The sequence below is a fragment of the Caretta caretta genome, chromosome 4, assembly GCF_965140235.1.
Source record: "Caretta caretta isolate rCarCar2 chromosome 4, rCarCar1.hap1, whole genome shotgun sequence".
NCBI lineage: Eukaryota > Metazoa > Chordata > Testudines > Cheloniidae > Caretta > Caretta caretta.
Window position 1 is genome coordinate 121885487 of NC_134209.1, and position 21875 is coordinate 121907361.

Sequence of the window (21875 nt, forward strand, 5' to 3'; positions counted from 1 at the left end):
TAAGATTTAATGTAAATGCTGGGGGTTAGGTTCCAAGGAAATTTTTGGGGGGCAGACAAAAGGCATTATATACTGTATAGTACTGTACTGTACTGTGGTTGGGGAAGTGCCGTTGGCTTACCCCACACAGGCACAGCCTGCTGCAGGCAAGGACGCTAGGAAGCACCTTTGCAGCAGCAGTGGCAGCTTACCTGGAGAAGAATAGGTGCCCACTTTGCCAGGGGATGCTCCAGGCCCGCCTCTTCCCGTCCCCACTCTACTCCAAGCCTACCTCTTCGCACCTGCACTCCTCCTCCTCTCCAGAGCACGCCGCATCCCCACTCCTTCCGCGCCCCCAGAAAGTCCTAAGCTCTGCCAAACAGCTGTTTGGTGGGCTTAGGATTTCTGGGAGGGAGGGGGAAGAGAGGAGATGCGGCACTTCCTCGCTCCTGCCCCTCCCTCCCAGAAAGTCCTAAGCGGTGGGGGAAGTGCTGGGAGGGAGGGAGAAGTGGCGGAGAAGAGGAACTCGTGCAATGCTCCCTTGTAAAGTCGCTGCTCTTCCACAAAATCTTACATGCAGTGCACAGAGCAGGCAGCCCAAGGACGTTATAAGGGAGCATTGTACAACTTTAAATGAGCATGTTCCCTAATTGAGACAGCGACGTACCTTTGAAACAACATTAAGCAGGAGGATGTTAAGTGAGGAGTTACTGTATTTTTATATACTGCAGTTTCACTCTTTAAATCAGTGGTCCCCAAACTTTTCAGGATTGTGCACCCTCCCCTTACCCTGTCTACACTCCCCTGCACTCCCGGGGCTGGGAGTGTGGACACAGTTCCTGGGTGGAGTGGGGAGGTCATGGACAAGGTAAAGGGGCTGAGGCTGGGGGGTGGATCTGGGGCTGGGAACAGAGGCGTGGTTGAGGGCCAGGTGTGTGGCCATGGGTGGGGGCTGGAGCGGAACTGGGAGTGAAGCAGGGCTGGGTGGCGCTCGATCCCTGTGTGGCCTGGCCCAGGCCATGCTGCGCCCCCCTGAATGTTCCTCTGTGCCCCCCCCCCCTCCAAGGGGGGCGTGCTCAACACTTTGGGGACCTCTGCTTTAAATGTCCTTTTGGATCTACAGTTCTGTTTTCAAACATAACTGGGAAAAACACATGCATTTATCAAATGGAATGTCCTAAATTTCAGTATCATTTTCCTAGAAGAGTAACATAAATATAGAGAGTCATAAAACAGCCCAAAAAAGGGGGAGGAGGGAATATAGAGCTTATCTATTAAATGGGAAAAGCAAGTTTCAGAAACTTGGGCAGATAAATTTATGCCAAGTAATGAATTCTTATCAGGGTTGTCAATTACCTGGGAAAATCTATTTTAGGACAGGGCACTGATTAAATAATTTAAACTGGAAAAACAAAATTATTAGACTATACGAATGAATATTACTGAAAAATGTTTAGCAGATCATTTTGTAGTAATATACTTGGTTTAATTTTAAATGATTGAAATAAAATGCAGAAAAACCTCAATCTAAAGCTGTATGCTATGGCCTTGGCTATTTCAAATAGAAACGTCTGAATCTGGGAATTCCCCTTCTTTGTTTAGCAGTGAAAATTGCATGTTTGCTTGGAAAAATAAGGGGAATTTCCAAAATCAGAAGTTTTGTTTTTTGAGGTCAATTGCTAAGCTGTCTAGGTCAGTACTCTTCTCTTGATATGGCTGGTTGGAGTGTAGTTGCCGTAACTGAACTCCAAGTGTAGTAACCCAAGTCAAAATATTTCAACATGAGCAAAGGTGGAAGGCCACTTGACCCAATTCATGGTTATTTTGAGAAAGTTCATGAAGATGGAAAAGAATCTGAGGCAAAAACTGCAAAAAAAAAAAGTGAGTGGGAAGGCAGACCATATGAGGAAACATTTAGTTTTGGCTGCTGCAGTTTGTAAAAAGACACACCAGAACCACTGCTGTTGGCTAAATTTACACAAGTGTTAGAGTCAGACTCTGCGGATGAAGGTACTGTTAAAATTGCATTGCCTTTGCCAAATACATCAAATGAACGCAGATCCAGGTTGGCGAGAGACAATGAGGAGGAAGTATGGTTTTTCAGACACAAATGGATATGTTTGTAGCAAAAACAGCTCCAGAACTGAAACACAATTTTCAGACAAATTGCAGATTGCATTTTTTTTTTTTAAATGGCTGTAATAGTGTCTTAGGTTATTGTGCTTCCAGCTCTTCAGGCAATGATCAGCTATCTAAAACCAAGCTACAAGTCACCCAGTCAAAAGCCAGTAGCAGATGAACTGATACAGTTACTGGTGGCTTGAGGGTGGAAGCATGCAAGAGATTACATGGAAAAGTGTTAGTACAAGATAAGGGAAAAGGCGCAAAGTATGAAAAGTGATCTGGATCAAGATGACAACATTTTGGTTACACATGGATGTGTATCACATTGGCTAAATCTACTCGGACAAGACCTAATCCCAAGTGGTTTGATAAAACATGTAGATTTACAAAAGTGTGTTTGTAATCCCCATCAGGCTGGAGCCTCATTAAAAGAATGCCAATGATCTGTAAAACCCCAAATCCCTGGTGACACACACTGGAACAGTCAAATAATATGCCTGGAAACCATGTTAAAAATCGGCTGCATTATTTTAGGATTGTGAGTGATCTTGAGACGGAACATGAAGACGGTGTTCTGTATAATTAATAATCAAGGGATTTTTCTGAGAAGCAAAAAACTTGGTCAGTTGAAACCAGTTGCTGTGCCACTTGATGCTCCAAAGGGACACATCAACGATTGCTGTTGCATGTGAAGTATGGTTGTATCTAATGAAAAATGAAGGTCTTGCTCCATGCAAGGCTAAAGTACAAAAAGAGATTTAATGGGGCAATTACTCCTGTACACATGTTGGCCAACCTCCTTCATCCAAAATATGCAGGAAAGAAATTGTCAGCTGAACAAAAAAAAATTGCAAGGCAAAGCCCTCTTGCATTAAATTAATATTTTAAATCAATATTTTCATCTGCTATCAAGGAAAAAGTTTCCTCTGTGACATTGTGGAAAAATCAGAGTATCTTCATTCTTCAGTCGTACTCAGTAGAACTGCTGGTGCAGTTGCTGTATCCAGCAAGTTAAGCAAGCATAGATACATCTATTCAAAATTGAGGAATAGGCTCAGTCTATCCGCTAAGCAAGCATAGATACATCTATTCAAAATTGAGGAATAGGCTCAGTCTATCCGCTACTTCAAAGTTGGTCTTCTGCTACAGAATGCTGGATGGCCAAATGGATCTGGACCAGTTGTCTGCAACTCTGCATGTTTTTGACTGCTTGATGCTTCAAGCCTGCAACTCTGTATTATTACTTTCATATAATCAAAATGGTTTTTGACTTGTTTGTATTAAAATGAAAACAGAAAAGAGTTGATGTATAACTTTTTGAGAAAATATTGAACCAAAATATATACAGACATTCTGATGTTTAGTATTTTAATTACATATTTTAGTAGTGTGCCCACTGAAGTTTTATTTTATTTGTACAATCCTAAATTAACATCCAAATCTCTTATGTAACCACAAGTTTTATATGTAACAAACTAAACACAATGTGCTGTGCACTAATCGTTCGTAAAATAGAAAATGCCTTAAACTGGGACAAACTAGTTTTTTCTCTGTTAAATTCCATGCCATCCTTACAAAACTTCTGTTGACACAGTGAGTGCACAAGGAATAGCTCAGGTCCCAAAGAATTATCCATGAGCCTCAAGGTCCTCTTCCCCTGTTGGGATAGAGAGGCCATAACTTTTTCTAAAAATCCTTTTCTTCATTGTAGTAAAAAATAGGTATTGGATGTGGACATCATCCCTGCCCCAGAAGGCTTTCAGTCAATGAAAATATTGGAGTAGAAGAGTGATACGAAATGCGATGCACCAGAAACTGATAAATGAGCAGTGATGAGTATGTATTTTGTCTATTTGTAAGCTTAGCGTGGTTATACATTATTGTTTACTAAGCTATAACCTCTACTCTGGATCAGATCAGAATAAAAACACAAGTTTCAGAAGAGTCTAGAAGAATATCAGACTTTTAAAAAGTATAATGTTGAATACAAATCTTTGGAATGCAAACACTTATCTTTCAGTCCCTACCATCTTCTCTTCTCTTCCTCTCTCTTCCCCCCCTCCCCCCCCCCCCCCCCAAAAAAAAAGAAAAAGTCTAAAGCTGCAGCAGACTAGTGTAGGGCCAGATTTATATAGGCTTCCTAGTTGATCCATGGTGACATCAGGTGTTACTTTAGAGGGCTGCTGTGCCTCTGTCTCTTTAGGGGTGTTCTTCCCTAGGTTTATACTATAGTCCAGAACTAGATCTTTCAAGCTGTCAGTCTCTTTTCACAGTTTATTACATTGAAGGTGATCCTTTGACTTTCATACAGGGCTTTCCTCCTGACAGTTTGTATTTGCATGTTTTGGAGGTGCTGACACCAACTTCATGATGTGCTTCTTTGGTGGGATGTCACTTGTGAGGTCTCCTAAATCTTCCAGAGGGGGGTTCCATTCTTCCTCCTGTCTTACAAATATCACTGAGTCTGTATCGTGACACGGACAACACTCTTGCAACCTCCCTTGTTGGTGTTATAGTTCTAAGCAGGCATAAGCCATGATGAAACAGGCTATAAACGATGTATATATTGCCGGAAACTGTGTGGCATTCTTTTGCATACTTCCAAGATAGTTTGTTTCATCATTTTATAAACTTGCGGGATGAAACCTCGTAAGTTGGGGTACAATAGATACTGAAAGAGTTCATCAGGATCTCTCACGATGTTGGCATTGGGTAACGCAAAAAGTGTTGCAACCAATACAGAGGAATTCTATCTTAGACCTTGTCCTAAAAGATAAAGAGAAACTTATCACAGAACTAAAAACTAATATGGTGGCTTAGTACAAGTGATCATGACTTTTTTACATTTATAAATGTGCAGACAAAATAGAGTCCAGCCCAGTAGCATATTTACTTGGTGTTTTAATAGGGCCAATTTCACAAAGCTGAAAACAATTGTGAGCCAAATCAGCTGGGAGGAAGAATTTAATCAGAAAAATGTGAATAAGTTCTTAAATGATTCTCAATTACTAGATGCCCCAAAAGCAATAGGTCCACTAATTGAGGAAGAAGATTATGCTGAATAAAAAACCAACCTGCTTTAGCGGGGAAGTGAAGGCAACTGTAAAAATTAATATATACGTATGAATGGAAGAAAGGGAAAGCTGATAGTAATGAATATAAATCAGAAGTTGGGAAGTACAGAAAATTGATAAGGGAAGCCCGTGAACACAAGGAAAAATCTATGGCCAGTAGAGTTAGGCATAATAAGGATTTTTTAAAATATATTAGGAACAAAAAGAATCCTGACAGTGGTCCATTGTGAGGTGGAAATGGTAGGATCATCAGTATTAATGCAGAAAAGGCTGAGTTTTCTATCAATATTCTATATTTGAGTGAAAAAGCAGATGATACAGTCTCAGTGTATGATGATAACACTCTTTTTTTCCCATTCCATTTATATCTCTGGAGGATGTCAAACACACATGACTAACTTTAGTAGCTTCTAAGTCAATAGGTCCAGATCAAGAATTTTAGAAAAGGTGGCTTAGGAGCTGCTGGACTGTTAATGATGATTTTCAGTAAGTCTTGGAGCACTGGGGAAGTTCCAGAAAACTGAAAGAAAGCTAATGTTTGTGTGAATTTTTAACAGGATGACCTGGGTAATTATAGGCTGTCACCCAGGCAAGTTAATGGAGAAGCTGATATGGGACCTGGTTAATAGTGAACTAATTAATGTAAATTAATTAATTAATGTAAATCAACATGGTTTTATGGAAAATAGATCTTGTCAAACTAACTTGATCTCTCTCTCCAAGTTTGATTTATAAAGGTAATAGCGTTGGATGTAATATACCGAGACTTCTGTAAGGCTTTTGACTTGGTGCTGCAGGACATTTTGATTGAAAAAAGGAAACCAATGATATAAAACTAACACGGCACACATTAAATGAATTAAAAGATGGCTTACTGATAGGTCTCAAAATATAACTAAGTGAGAAATCGTTTCTGAGTAATCTGTTCTAGTGAGGTCCCGCAGGGTTTGGTGCTTGGCCTTGTGCTGTTTAACATCTCTAACAATGAGCTGGATGAAAACAAAATCATCACTGAAAGTTTGCAGATGACTAAAAATTGGGGAAGTTGTAAATAACAAAGGGGGCAGGTCACTGATACAAAGCTATCTAGATCGCTTGATTAAACTGTGCGCAAGCAAACAATATCAGTTTTAATATGGCTAAATGTATACATCTAGGAACGAGGAATGTAGGCCAGACTTACAGAATGGGGGACTCTATCCTGGGAAGCAATGACTGAAAAAGATTTGGATGTAATTGTGCATAATCATCTGAACATGAATTCCCACTGCAATGCTTTGGCCAGAAGAGCTAATGCAGTCATGGGATACATAAACCGGAGACTCTAATGTAGGAGTATTGAGATTTTATATCTATATTTGGTGCTGGTGTAGCCATTGCTGAAATACTGTGTCCAGTTCAGGTGCCTGCAATTCAAGAAGGATGTTGATAAACTGGAGAGGGTTCAGAGAAGAGTCACGAGAATGATTAAAGAACTATAAAGTACAATTTCTAATCATAGACTGAGCTCCTTCGATCTATTTAGTTTAGCAAAGAGAAGATTATGGGGTGATTTGATTAGTCTAATCTATGTGGCAAACAAATATATTTAACAATGGGTTCTTCATTCTAGCAGAGAAAGGTATAACGTGATCCAATGGCTGGAAGCTGAAGCTAGACAAATTCAGACTGGAAATAAGGTGTACATTTTTAACAGTGAGAGTAATTAATTATTGGAACAATTTACCATGAATCATGGTGAATTCTCCATCACTGACCCTTTTAAATCAAGATTGGATATTTTTCTAAAAAGAGATGATCTATGATCTCTATTATGTTACTTCCCCAAAATAATTCCCAGAAGAGGTCATACTAGATGATCATAGTGGTCGCTTCTGGCCTTAGAATCTATGACCTATAACTCTTTGGGTGCTGTCTGTTTATCCCCTAAATACTGAGCCCTCTTTTGTTTCTCCAGCAACTGTTGTGCAAGCCTCTTCTTATCCCAACATCACCCCCCCTCAAACTCTGTGCAGTCCCTTTTACACCACTTTGTCTGCACAACTTTATATTCACACCTAGTCACCTTTGTTTTGAGCTATAGGTTAACCCTTAAAGTGCACATTTTTAAGGCGTTTACCCTCTGGAAATCTGGTGTTGCAACCCCCAAGACAAAACCACCTATCACCTCTCTTCAAAGAATCATAGTATTCACAGAGAGCTTTGACAAATTGGTTTACAGTAGTCACACAAAAATTAACTCTAATCTTTCTCACCAGAAATCCACCACATGTCTACGTATTTGCATGAAAAGAAAACCAGTTAAACAACCAAACAAATAATCAGAATATATTTACTAAGGTTTAACTTTTGTCAGCTGTTGACGCTGGAGAATTTTCCTTTACAGGTGTCTTTCTTTTTTTTCTTTTGAGTTTATCTCAGTCTAAGGGCCTCTCTTTTATTACAAAACCTGTAAAACTGTCTTGTAAAATAAAATATCAGGCTGTTTTTCTACTATTTAAAACTGTATTAAAACAGTGCTTTACAAATGCCATTTTAGACATGCGTGTGCTCTTTTTCTCCCTCACTCGCTCAGTTTTTTAAATTTCTTTTCTACTAACAGTGTTGTTCCAGCCATAGACAAACATTTTTTAACATTAGTACATTTCTCCATTCTCCCATTATAAAAAAACATGCAAACACCATTCTACATGTTCTTCCCTCCCCTCACAGGGAGGAAAATCTTCCTTATTTTACACAAAATTAATCTCCTTTTCTGGGAAGTACTAATTTCCTGGGACATACATACAAACACCTTTTATCCTGTAGAAAAAAAGATTACATGTACAGCTACAATACATATACTGACTTTTTAACCCATTTCAAAACACACACACACACACACACACACACAATCAATAAAAATCTTGGCTGGAGTAAAAAAACCCAGTATATTAACACCCAAAAATAAACCATTTGTAACCAAATACTTTTAAAAACGACACACCTATGTATACCCTTTTCTGGGGGCAGACACATGTTTTGCCATAGAAAAAATGACACATTGCATATGCACCTAAACCACAAATAACAATTTGTGGTTTTAGTATTAAAACTAGTATTTAGTATTAAAACTAACTTTAAAAACACCCCTTTTTAAAAAAACATGTTTTTAAAAGCAACGTTTCAGAAATTTATCTTCCACTTCAGAAGAATCAAGTGCCAGCACAACTTTACTCTGTTTTCCTACACAAGAACTTGGGCCTTTTGGTTAAAGAGCAAGCAAAATTTTAGTTAGTAGTATTCCCCAGATGCAGAAATCCCTATAAAAGCTGTTTTAAGTACCCTTTTTTTTTTTTTAAAACCATGTTAAACACAGGCATAGTTAAAATGGAATTGTATCTGGCCCTTCCACATTACGGCTTAAAGTTTTTGGTTCCATACTAAATAACTCCCTCTGCGATAAAGATGTATCATGATTAGTAAGAAACGTATAGACAAAGGGCGAGGGGGCGGGGGAGTAGGTAGATATACAGAGTTATAAAGTAACCACACCATTGTACGCTTACAAACCAGGTGCCAGCTCATGTCCCTAGGCCTTAATGAACACTGACAAACGTATAGCTGGACCCAGCCTGGCTCACCTGTGTGTTAACATTGTTAAAATAAATCTTAAGTTGATAAGAATGTGTTTAGTGTTTAGAGTTGAATGTAGGACTGTTGATTATCACAGCTAACTCATGTGATTAACTCAAATTAATTCCAATTTAAAAAATCTTGATTTAATTGCAGTTTTAATTGCACTGTTAATAGAATACCAATTAATATTTATTAAATATTTAGGATGTTTTTTCTACATTTTCAAATGTATTGATTTTAGTTACAACGTAGAATAAAAAGTGTACAGTGCTCACTTTATATTTTTATTACAAATATTTGCATTGTAAAAATGATATATCTTTCAATTCACCTCATATGAGTACCATAGTGCAGTCTCTTTAACATGAAAGCACAACTTACAAATTTTTTTTTGTTTTGTTACATAACTGCATTCAAAAACAAAACAATGTACAACTTTAGAGCCTACAGGTCCACTCAGTCTTCCCCTTGTTCAGCCAATCACTAAGAGAAACAAGTTTGTTTACATTTATGGGAGATAATGCTGCTCTCTTCTTATTTTCAATGTCACCTGAAAGTGAGAACAGACATTCACATGGCACTGTTGTAGCCTGCATATCTTATCTGGCACGTAAATACCTTGCAAAACATTTGTATGCCCCTTCAGGCTTTGGCCACCATTCTAGAGGACATGCTTCCATGCTGATGACACTTATTTTTAAAAAAAAATGCGTTTATTAAATTTATGACTGAACTCCTTGGGGGAGAATTGTATTTTCTTCTGCTGTGTGTTTTACTTGCACTCTGCCATATATTTTGTGTTATGGCAGTCTTGGATGATGACCCAGCATGTTTTTGTTTATTTTAAGAACGCTTTCACAGCAGATTTGACAAAACACAAAAGATACCAATGTGAGGTTTCTAAAGATAGCTACAGCAGTCGCCCCAAGATTTAAGACTCTGAAGTGCCTTCCAAAATCCGAGAAGGACGGGGTCTGGAGCATGCTTTTAGAAGTCTTAAAAAAGAAACACTTTGATGCGGAAACTACAGAACCAAAAAAGAAAATCAACCTTTTGCTGGTGGCATCTGACTCAGATAATGAAAATGAACGTGTGTCAATCTGCACTGCTTTGGATCATTATTGAGCTGAACCAGTCATCAGCATGGACACATGTCCTCTGGAATGGTGATTGAAGCATGAAGGGACATATGAATCTTCAGTGCATCTGGCACATAAATATCTTGCAATGCTGGCTACAACAGTGCCACGAGAATGCTTGTTCTCACTTTCAGGTGACATTGTGAACTAGAAGAGGGCAGCATTATCTTCTTCAAATGTAAACCAACTTGTTTCTCTTAGTGATTGGCTGAACAAGAACTAGGATTGAGTGGATTTTTAGGCTCTAAAGTTTTACATTGTTTTATTTTTGAATGCATTTTTTTGTATATAATACATTTGTAAATTAAACTTTCATGATAGAGATTGCAATACAGTACTTGTATTAAGTGAATTGAAAAATATTTTTTTATTTTTACAATGCAAATATTTATAACTGAGCACTGTACACTTTGTATTCTATGTTAAAATTGAAATCCATATATTTAAAAATGCGAAAAAAATCCAAAAATATTTATATAAATGGTATTCTATTGTTTAACAGCACGATTAATCTCGATTTAATTTTTTTAATAGCTTGACAGCCCTAGTTGAAATGCTTGTAGGGTGTTGCATATATTGCTCTCACTTATAACATCTGTAGCCCAAAATATAAAGTTATATTAAGTGTTAATGATGTAAACGTGTGTAATTACATTAATTAAATACTTCTTTCTTGTTTCGTGAGTTTATGCAAAGTGCTGGTCCTACGCAGAAGAAGGTCCATTGATGTTTCACAAAGGCTCATTTGGTTTCAAAGGGCAAAAACTTTGATTGCACCCCTGCCACACACACACCTATGAAGAGGAGACAGGCACTGATATGTATTCCATAAGTTTGAACTCTGGAGGAAAGGGGGAAAAAAAAATCCCTGACCAGGAGGAACTGTATCTCCGTGCTACTTGGAATTTGGAGAGGGCAATATTTGTAAGCATAAGCAAGGGATCCCCAAGCTGCTTAGCTTGGGTTAGCTCTAACGAACATAGAAAGCTTACATATCTCGGCAGCTTCTTTTACCTTTTGGAACTTAAGACACTAACTCGTTTGTGTGTGTGTATGTTCACCCGCTTTAACATTACTAATTTATTTTTCCTAATTTATAAATCTTTAGTTTTTATTACAGGATTGGCTACAAGCATGGTCTCTGAGTGACATAAGGTACAATTGACCTCTGATAAGTGACTGGCCCTTCGGGACTTGGAGTAATCTGAATATTGTTGTGATTTTTGGTATAAGGAACCATCTATTACTAAGACTGGGTTGCAGAGTAGACTAATGTGCCCAAGGAGATTCTGTGACTCCATGTTAAGGCTGTTCTAGTGCTTGGGGAGTTTACATTTAATACTTGTTGAAATCTAGTTATAGCACCTAAAACCAGTTTGGGGTTAGTGCCCTGATTTGTAACAGTCTGCCCTGATGTTGGCACCCAAGTTTGTGAGCCACTGAAGACAGCTTGACAACCATATCTTACAGTCTAGCAACATTAACCCTGTCCAAAGGTGCTTTCTGTTGTAAAAGGACTACTGGTCTTTCCAAAAAACTCATATTTTATACCATCATACTGCTTTGGTTCAATCAAAACTTCAGAGTATGTTAACACGTTGTTTTGATCACTATCACCCTTAACTGATAGATTCATGTGTAATTTATGTATTTCTCCCGGAACATCCCCTTTTGGTGGTCTCTGGATAATAACTGTCTTTTTAGTTTTTAGTTAAGAGGTTCTCAAACTGGGGGTCGTGAGGTTATTACATGGGGGAGTTGCAAGCTGTCAGCTGCCACCCCAAACCCCACTTTGCCTCTAGCATTTATAATAGTGTTAAATATTTAAAAAGTGTTTTTAATTTATAAGGGGGGCCACAGTCAGAGGCTTGCTGTGTGAAAGGGATCACCAGTACAAAAATTTGAGAACCACTGAGTTAAAATATATTTTTCTATTTCAATTAAAAACAGCACTGTAAATCCTTTTTAAACAGTAAATAAACATACACAGCAATTCTGACTGTTACCGAATCCCCCATTCCTGCAAATGAATTTGTTTTAAACATTTCTTTTGTGCATTAAGTTATGGTTTTGCTTTTACATGAAAGTGGACCTAGCACCCGTATTCTTACAGAATTAAATAGTAAAGAGAGCACAAATACCTGTAGGTTTTAGTTATGTGATAGGGAGCATGTTCTTACAGCATACTCTTACTTTATAAATATGGTGGAAGTTTGTGGCTCCCTTCACCATTTCCGATATGGGGTAGGCCAAGGGATTGCTATTGAAAATGAACTCTACTTTTTTGAACTTGTCATTACTTTGTTTTAGTTGCCAGAGAGTTTGATCCATGGCATTTTTACAAATATCAAAGGTTTATTAAACCAGACATAGCCCTTGTCACCTGGTCCCACCTTGATTGCCCAAACCTGGATATTCATTAAAACTGTTTATGGATCCTTTTGCAAATCGTAACATCTTACTTTGCTGTAACCTTAAGGACCTGGTATCTGTTTACACAACTGCCGAAGGCTGTAGATCCACCCAGGCAATTTCAAAGAACAGATTGATTAAGCCAGGAATTCCAAGGCATATTGATGGGTGTTTTGTCAGCTATATTGTTCTCAAGAACATGGTTTGAGAGAGAAAGCTATACAACCTAGTCATTTTTTGCTTTATTTCAACCACGGGGTTTTAGTTCAGCCAGATTTTACAACAGACATTCCATCTTTTTTGTTGTAAAATGTTTGGTTTTTTTAAAGACAATAGCTAGAGTTTTTGAAAGCTACCCCCTTGAAAGCTTTTTTTTGGGGGGGGGACACGCTTCAAAGCCCCCATTTTATTTAAGGGCCACACTGGCCTTGCACTAGAACCCACACAAATATAAAGACCTTTTCATCAGTTACTTTTAGTTACAGATGCCATGTTTTATTATATTTAATGTCACATTGGTCCATTCACCATTCTCTAACTTTAGATGTCTTGCAAATCTTTTTCCTAAACCAGGTTCTGTAACTTTTTGTGCGGCTCATGTGATCAATACAATATATTACATGGGTATCCTTCAGTTTGATGATTTTGTTTAAAACCCTGGTAGGGTCTCGAGAGCTTTGCACGGCATTTACTAAGGCAGCCTCTTGTGCTAAACTTCCTTGGGTTAAGCAGACACATTTCATTGCATAACCTACGACGGTAACCTTGTTTAATAAGATTTCCACATATAAGTCGGCACCACTGGGCCCAGGACTTGCAGTTTATATCCTCCGAAATCTAAATCCAGCAGTCATAATCTTGCTGGCCTGATGTGTCTATAACACAACCTCCACAGTCTTCAGAATGCTTCTTCCTAAGGCAACGATTAAGGACAACATAAATGCTCTTTTATGAAATACGACTCTTATGCTTACATGGTACAGGCTCAGTTAGCTCTATGCCAAGTCCCTTCTTCAATCCATATAGCCATCATCCTCTTCATGCTTGGTGTCCTCTTGAACAATTTGTCTTGGTGCTGAGCAAAAACAAATTGTCCAGGGCTTCTGGGTCCCCTGTAGAAAGGTGTTGTGAAGCTCTGTGCCCCAGAAGTAAAACACCAGAGGGGAGGGTCTTATGGGGACAGAGGGTGAGTTCAAAGTAGACCTTTTCAGTGAAGTGATGTGGTATATCTAAAAGGTTTCATAAAATCTAATAGAAAAAAAGAGTGGAGAGCAGCACGCAGTTGAATCTTTGAATACGAATCCTGAACTGTAAAAATACAAATATACTAGTAGGGCTTTATTACTAGCCTTTTGCTCAAGAAAAAGACACCAAGTGCTCAAAGTTGAAAGAGATAAAAGAAGCAAAGTCTAACAAACTAAGTTTAGTGACATTAAGGTTGCACCAAAATCCATCCCCTTGGAAATGTGGAAGAAACAAGGGAAAGTTTTCCAGTACTTGTGGCTGTTTTCATACCCTCTTCGATACTGATAGCGTAGTCCAGAGGTATTCACTTTTATAACCAATGTATGCTGAAACAACAAATATCCCAACTTTATCCAATTCTTTAACACACAGTCTTGATGTTGACCTCATACTACTTGTATCAGTTTATTGATAGTTAATTTCTCTGGATAGTTATTTTGCTTCAGCCCTGCTGAAATTGTTAACATTTTGTGACAGAGTGAGTTTGATGAACTAAATGCCTCTTGGCATGCATGATCAGCAGCACTGTAGATGAAGTAAAAATGACAAGGAATACTGGAAACTCTTTCCCTAACTTGTTTTCACACTTTCAAGGGTCTGGATAGATTTGGGGAAGGGGGTTGTCCTGATGCAGCCTTAACCAAAAATATGTTTTGTAGTTTTCTTCTTTGTGAGGAAGATTGGTGTACTACAGGAGGTATCTCTCCAGGGCAGAGTGGAGAGAAGGAGAGCTGGAGAGGGAGAAACAGCATTGCTGAGGCTTGCTGGCTGTGTTGACTGTTTTATATGGTGAGAGGGTCTCTATATCTCATATTTAATCACCAATGAAAAGTCCGTGAAGTAAATACGCTATGGGTAGACCACTATGTTTAGCAATGATAACATAACCCGTCAGTGGTTTGCATGATTTCTTGTTTCCTGAAATATTCCCTAATCAATCCTGTAATTCCAAAAAATGAGTTTGGCTAACAGCAGCTGCAGCAGCATTATCTGTACTTGTATTCCAGGTCTCTCTGTATGAAGCATACCTCTCCATCTGTCAGTGAGTAACACCAGCAGTCAAAAGTGTGACACGTGCTTTACATATAATACATTTTTCTTTTAATAGATTACAAGGTCAGAAAGACCCATCATGATCTAGTCTGACCTGCACATTGCAGGCCACAGAACCTCACTTACCCCCTCCTGTAATAGACCCATAACCTCTGAATGAGTTCCTGAAGTCCTCAAATCATGATGTAAAGACTTCAAGTTACAGAGAATCCACCATTTACACTCGTTCAAACCTGCAAGCAAACCCTACCCCATGCTGCACAGGAAGGTGAAGCTGCCAATCTGACTTGGGGTGGGAAATTCCTTCCCAACCCCAAATATGGTGATGAGTTAGACCCCTGAGCATGTGGGCAAGACCCAGCAGCCAGACACCTGGGAAAGAAATCTCTGTAGTAACTCAGAGCCCTCCCCATCTAGTGTCCCATAACTGGCCACGCGAGATATTTTCAACTAGCAGTTGCAAATTGGGTACATGCCATTTAGGAAGTCTCATGATACCGTTCCCTCCATAAACTTATCAAACTCAGTCTGAAGCCAGTTAGGATTATTTTTTTCCCCCTTGGAAGGCTGTTCCAGAATGTCACTCTTCCGTTGGTTAGAAACGTTTGTATAGTTTCAAACCTAAACTTGTTGATGGCCAGTTTGTATCCATTTGTTCTTGTGTCAACACTGGTGCATAAGTTAAATACCAGGTGGGGGAGGAGTTATTTATCCTGGTATTTCTCCCTCTGATAGAGTTTTTCATACAATTACTCCTGTATTTAGCCTAATGACAAGGCTTAGGACGACCTAATGTAACAGACATTTGTTTCCTACCACAGTACACTATTTCGGAAGATTCACCTGTAATACAGTCTGGCTCTTTAAACCTCAATATGTGGGGTCATGGTGTAAACATAATTTATAGAAAGAACGACGAGTACTTGTGGCACCTTACAGTCTAACAAATTTATTTGAGCGTAAGCTTTTGTGGGCTAAAGCCCACTTCATCAGAAGCATGCAGTGGAAAATACAGGAGGAAGCTATATATTTATATATATATATATATAAATACACACACACACCATGAAAAAATGGGAGAATCGATTTAAGGTGGGCTATTATCAGCAGGAGAAAAAAAAAACTTTTGTAGTCATCTTTTTTATGATCACTACAAAAGATTTTTTTTTTTTCCTCCTGATAATAGCCCACCTTAATCTATTGGTCTCATTAAGAGTTGGTATGGCAACCACCTTTTTTTTCATAGTGTGTGTGTATGTATAATAAAAAATAAAAATAGCTTCCTCCTGTATTTTCCACTACATGTATCTGATGAAGTGGGCTTTAGCCCACGAAAGCTTATGCTCAAATAAATTTTAGTCTCTAAGGTGCCACAGGTACTCGTCGTTCTTTCTGCTGATACAGACTAACACGGCTACCACTGTGAAAGATAATTTACCATTATACTTTGTCATCGGTAACTGTCAGCTTTGACCAGCAACAACAAAATGTTGATGTTAAATACAGTAACTTTTAACACCTTTTGCCATATATTTTGTGTAGTTATTTCTTTTAACATTCTTCCAATCTACTCATAGTAAAGAATCACACACGCTTAATTTCGTACATCAGACTACTTTTAGTATGTTTTCAAAAATGATCTTAAGACAATGTCAGATACTTAAAAAAAATAAAAATAAAAAAAAAGTCACTCTACTCTTAAAATATAAAGGTTAGTTTTTGTTTTATCACTGCAAACTGCCATAAAAATTCAAGCAGTTCATAAACTTCAATAAGCATTCGGAATTCTTCTCATGCAAAACACAGATTCTTTTTATAGACTCTTCACCCTTGTTAAAATGGAAGTCTCACGTAACCTGCACTGTTGTGGAACTACTACCCCAGTGTAGTAATGGAGCTTTTCAGTTACCTGCATGTAAACTGGTCAAATGATGTAATAGGACAAAGTTATGAGAAGCAATTTCTCAACACTTTAAATGGCTGCTTCTTGAAACAGTTAGTTCTAGAGTGCACAAGAGCAAAGACTCAGTGTACTCTTAAGTAACATGCAGGAGTTAATTCAAGAAGTAACTAGCTGAAACCAAGTAATGATGACTACAATATAATAAAATTTAAAGTTCTAGAGGGAGGAAAAGTACCAAAAATGAACATAATGACATTGTATTGCAGGTTATTTGAGACACCCCAGGCTTAGACTGCATATGGTCAATATGATGTGTGCTCTGCTGGAGTCCTCGGCTTGCGCTTGCTCTTCCCTTAATGGAAAGTTGACACCTCCTTGGTAGGGCTGGAGTTAGGGTATAGCTAAAACAGACATATGCCTAGGTCACCAGCTCACAGAGTCATACGATGTCAGAATCTAAGCTTTCATTTTGAAAGCACTTCTTTCTAGCTTTGATGTTTGCAAAGAAAAGTTTGAAAATATGAACCGTTGATACCAACACAGTAAACATTTGTCTGGGCCTGGAGATAGTATCCAACATAGAAAGAAGCAGACCCAGGTAAACCAAGGAGGGAAGTTGACCCAGGTTGACTATCTGAGCAGACCGAGATCTGAAATTGGTCCTAGTTTAGTTGCACGTGGACAGGAATTTGTATTACAATTAGCCATAGAGCTGATTTTAAAAAAGTAAATGGGGGAGAGCTAGTGCAGAAATGCCAGTCATTTTAATTTTGCCGGTGTAGGAAAAAGAATTACTTTTCAGTTATTTAAAATTAACATTTTTGCAAAAAATTCACTTTTGAATTTTTAAAACTTTTCTTCCTCCCTGCCCCTTTCTCATGTTGCCACTGAAAAGTTGAGCAAGAAAGGAAAAACAAAAAGACACTCTCCCGCCCTCTCCGGAGTTAATTTGCAGAAATTTTTCAGCTGAAAATGTTAGCTATTTTTCTTAAGAAAAAATCCTTTAAATTTTTTTGACCAGTTCTGTTGGTTCTTTTTCGGTTTCTCCAGGTATGAGCAGAAGCATACTGAGAGATTGGTCTGTAGAAGATGACATTTACACTAACAGTGCTTTTCTTATTTAATAATTAAAGGAAAGTAATTTCATGGACCTCCCATTCACAAAGCTGCTATAACTATGCAAATCCAAATGGTTAGAAATGGCAAAACTAACATCATTATTCAACAATCTTCAGAGATGTTTCAACGGGGTTGACCTGTAATTTGTAGAATTAATTGCCCAAAAAGTAATTATAATGAGTACACAGCGTGCATGAGTACCTCAAAGAGACAGCTTAGCATAAGACGTCTTTTTAGTACTGTCTCAGTATCAGAAGAATAATGATTTCATGAAGTGATAAGCATGCATGATGTAATTCAGTAGCATACCTTAAGCAGACGGGAGAGAGCTCTCCCGTTGACTTAATTATTGCTGCCCCGCGAGCGATGGTAGCTATGTTGGTGGGAGAACCTCTCCCACTGACACAGCACTGTCCACACAATTGCTTTTAATCTGTGTAACTTGTGTCACTCTGGGATGGCTTATTCACACCCCTAAGCAACATAACTTAGCCCTACTTAAGCTGTAGTGTGTACACAGCCTAAGACACTCTCCTGCCACTCCAACACAGTGTTGGAAACTCCTCCCCCCTTTCCAGCAGTAGACTTGAACCACCTCTTGTGTTTCCTCTTGTCAATTGCCTCCTGACACATCATCTTTTCTTCTGTTGTAGTCCTATGGAATTGATATTTCCAGATGCCTTAAGTAAACTGGTAAATCTTGAAAATATTTTGATTTGTCTCATCCTTAATTTTAAAACATTTTTGTATGAGACTAGGGAGAATTCTTGGGAGATCTTCCTCCCCCCTGCCACCCGAAAAAAAGTGCACTATAATTCAAAAAGAGGAAACAAGCTTTGTTAGTCTAGAAAAGTTCATAATTGATATATTTGTAGAAATTCATATTATTAGAATGCATATTCAAGTTATATAATTCTGAAGATCAAAGCTGAGAACCTTGTGTTTTGAAGATTCACATTTTTGTCATAGAGGAACCTACCTCTCAATGAAATGAAGATACTGCTTCATTTGTGGAGAAGCTATGAGGTTAATCGTCTCACCTTTAAGATTCCTTGTAGTTATTTTTAAATCTGATAAGGTTGTTGGGGCATGGCTTAGTAGGCTGATTCGGTACAGATGGCAATTGCCTTGTCTTAGGTTGATCTTCTAGTTCTGTTGAACAGCACTATAAATAAAGAAAAATTTCTACAAGATAAATTGTAACAATTTTTAGTTGCTACATTTGTTTAAAAAGTATTTGCCTAATTGTGGCTTTTGTTTTGATTTATTTTGGGGTAAAGGGTTTTGTTCACCATTTTAAATCTCTCTTTTGTTTTCAGGTTTTGAAAGTATTTTAGAAGGGCTTTATGGACCAAGGCTACGAAGAGACCTCAGTTTATTTGAAGGTAAATGGCTCATATTTAGTGCACTGGGTTTTATTTACTAGCTTTTCATTTAGTTAGAAATTTTATTTTTAAGGATTTATAGAAGTCTGAGAAGGAAATGTGAAGCTATGAAACTTTGTGTTTTCTCTAATGCATTTTTTCATCTTAGCCTCCTTCCCATTCTCATACTTTCTGTACGTATACAGAATTAGTAGCTGGAACTTGTTAGTAATGAAGTGCCTGGATTAACTAGGCATCCCTAAGTATCTGGCACAGGAAAGATTTTTTTTTTTCTGGAATATTGTATCCCTTATTAACTTTCTTTTTGTGAGCAACTTTTAGAAGGGAAGGCAAACAGTTTAGTTCTCTGACATTGTTGCTATCAGATTTAATTAGGAATCAGGTGGTTCTCAACAGCCATTAATTTTGCATAATCACCTACTCTTAAGAGGCTAACCTAATTTTTATAATACAGTCTTCTTCTAGCATCCACGTAACCATCTTTTTCCAAGTTTGCAGAGTTATGCTGGAATAACTGTAAACAGTTACAATTTTTTAAAATTCAAGTTGATAGGAAAATGTACTTTGTGGTGTGATGTTAATAAATGATGGTGCCATATTAATGGTTTCTCACTAAAACAGTGCGGGTGAAGCCTGCATGAACGTGCCTGAATTTTTAAAAAGAAAGGACATTGTCAAATCCATTTTCATAATTTATTGAAAAAGCCTGCTCTTTCTATAACCACTTAGCTACTCAAAATCTTTTCCCTTGCCTTACCTTTCATTGCCTTGCAATTTGTTACTGACTGTCATAAGTGTTACGTTATGGCAATGTGAGAGATAAATGTAGTGTGTTTATTGGAGTAGTAAATGTAGTGTGTTTATAGCTTTATTGGAATGAATTTGAATAACTGCATTACTTGAAGGTGGCAACTCCATGACTAAGTTATGCAAATCATTTGTTAGTAAAATCTTCTACAGTGTTCCCTCATTTTATATCTTTTGCATTTTTGTCTCACTTTTTTTCCTCCCCCCCGAGAATATTTTTAAAAAATTGTGACAATTTTTGATACTGTTTTTTGTTTCCCTCCATCTGTAAAGCCAGGAGTGCCATCAGTCAGAGATTATAAAATGTCTGTGTAATTTTTACATGTTCCTAAAAATAACTTTTCCAGAATGTCAGTTTTAGGTATGATACAGTACTAACTGATTACTGTGTACTGTGGTGGAAACAAATACACTTCACCATTTGGAAAGGGAAGGGAGGATTCCTGGCTTTCTAACGGTGTAAAGCACTCCTTTTCTAGACATAATTACTAATGGGCACAGGACACTAGATTTTAAACCTATTAGTGATCCAAGGTTTGAATGTTCCTGGGCACTGGAATTTTTATATTTGGGGCATAGAAAGAAGAAAAACCTTTTTATGGTTTGTTTTGTAAGTGGATTGAAAGCAGTTCAGAAGCATGGAATGTTGGTAGTATTGGGATAATGGGTAGAATGCAGATGATGCAGGTAAAGGAACATGATGATCTACATGACAGATTTCACTGCTCTATAATTGGTGCATTTATGTATATGGGATATATTAATGGGGAAGCTGAGCATAAGCTTTCGTGAGCTACAGCTCACTTCATCGGATGCATACTGTGGAAAGTACAGAAGATCTTTTTATATACACAAAGCATGAAAAAATGGGTGTTTACCACTACAAAAGGTTTTCTCTCCCCCCATCCCACTCTCCTGCTGGTAATAGCTTATCTAAAGTGATCACTCTCCTTACAATGTGTATGATAATAAAGTTGGGCCTTCTCCCCCTCTCTCTAGCCTGGCTAACACTTTCCATTATAAAGAATTTGTGAAATCTTTTCTTTGAAAAGGTCTCATATCTCCCTTGTTTGCAATAGACCTTGGATATTTGACATTGAGAATTCTCTTGGACTGCAGAAGTGCCTTTTCTGTGTCCCATGAAATTCCATTCAGATTTGGCTGAGATATATAGTGTTACATTGCCATTTTCTGTCTCTCATTATTTAGGCAGTATGCCTGAATCACTGTTCTGAACCCTGGGCTATATGTTTGACACCCCTGCTGGGTTCATACCACTGCCGCTACAGCGGCAGCACACTAAACCAGGGAACTGCCAGAGCAGCTGTGGTAAGGGAAAGAGAAGGAGTCAGACTGGGATGCCCTCCCACTATATTTTTTAAAATTGATTTGTATTACAGTGGCATCTAGGAGGTTTGGCAAGAGCTCCCTTTATCTCCAAGTTCTACATTGATAACACATTAGAGGTCATCTTATTCTTGCTTGAAGTACTCCGTTCACATCCATTGCTTCAGTGGTCAGAGTCTTTCTGACTGTCATTTAACAATGGAACTCCTGGTTACAACTGACTAGTTTCACATCCTAGCTTTGAATGACATTGCATTTTATCATATTTGCCTCTTCACATGGGGCTCAATTCAGCAAGGTACTTAAACTCATGCTTAATTAGAAAAGGAGTACTTGTGGCACCTTAGAGACTAACCAATTTATTTGAGCATAAGCTTTCGTGAGCTACAGCTCACTTCATCGGATGCATACTGTGGAAAGTACAGAAGATCTTTTTATATACGCAAAGCATGAAAAAATGGGTGTTTACCACTACAAAAGGTTTTCTCTCCCCCCCACCCCACTCTCCTGCTGGTAATCACTTATCTAAAGTGATCACTCTCCTTACAGAGTGTACTGGGCCATTTCCAGCACAAATCCAGGTCCCGTCCCTCCCGTCCCCGCCCCCCCCCCCCTCCGTAACAGGAGAGTGGGTTTGTTGGGGGGGGAGAAGGCCCAACTTGATTATCAT

General features: G+C 38.2%; 1 protein-coding gene across 9 annotated transcripts in view; it reads left to right on the forward strand.

Annotated features, from left to right (window-relative positions):
• Window positions 1–21875, forward strand: part of LCORL (ligand dependent nuclear receptor corepressor like) — a 177697-nt gene that overhangs the window by 33219 nt on the left and 122603 nt on the right. For 8 of the 9 annotated variants that reach the window (XM_048848741.2, XM_048848747.2, XM_075128016.1 and 5 more), the window contains exon 2: window positions 18986–19051. In XM_048848741.2, the coding sequence (XP_048704698.2) occupies window positions 18986–19051 (66 nt within the window). Of the gene's footprint in view, window positions 1–3815; window positions 3940–18985; window positions 19052–21875 lie in introns of those variants that run through there. The other variant, XM_075128014.1, reaches the window with a different exon arrangement.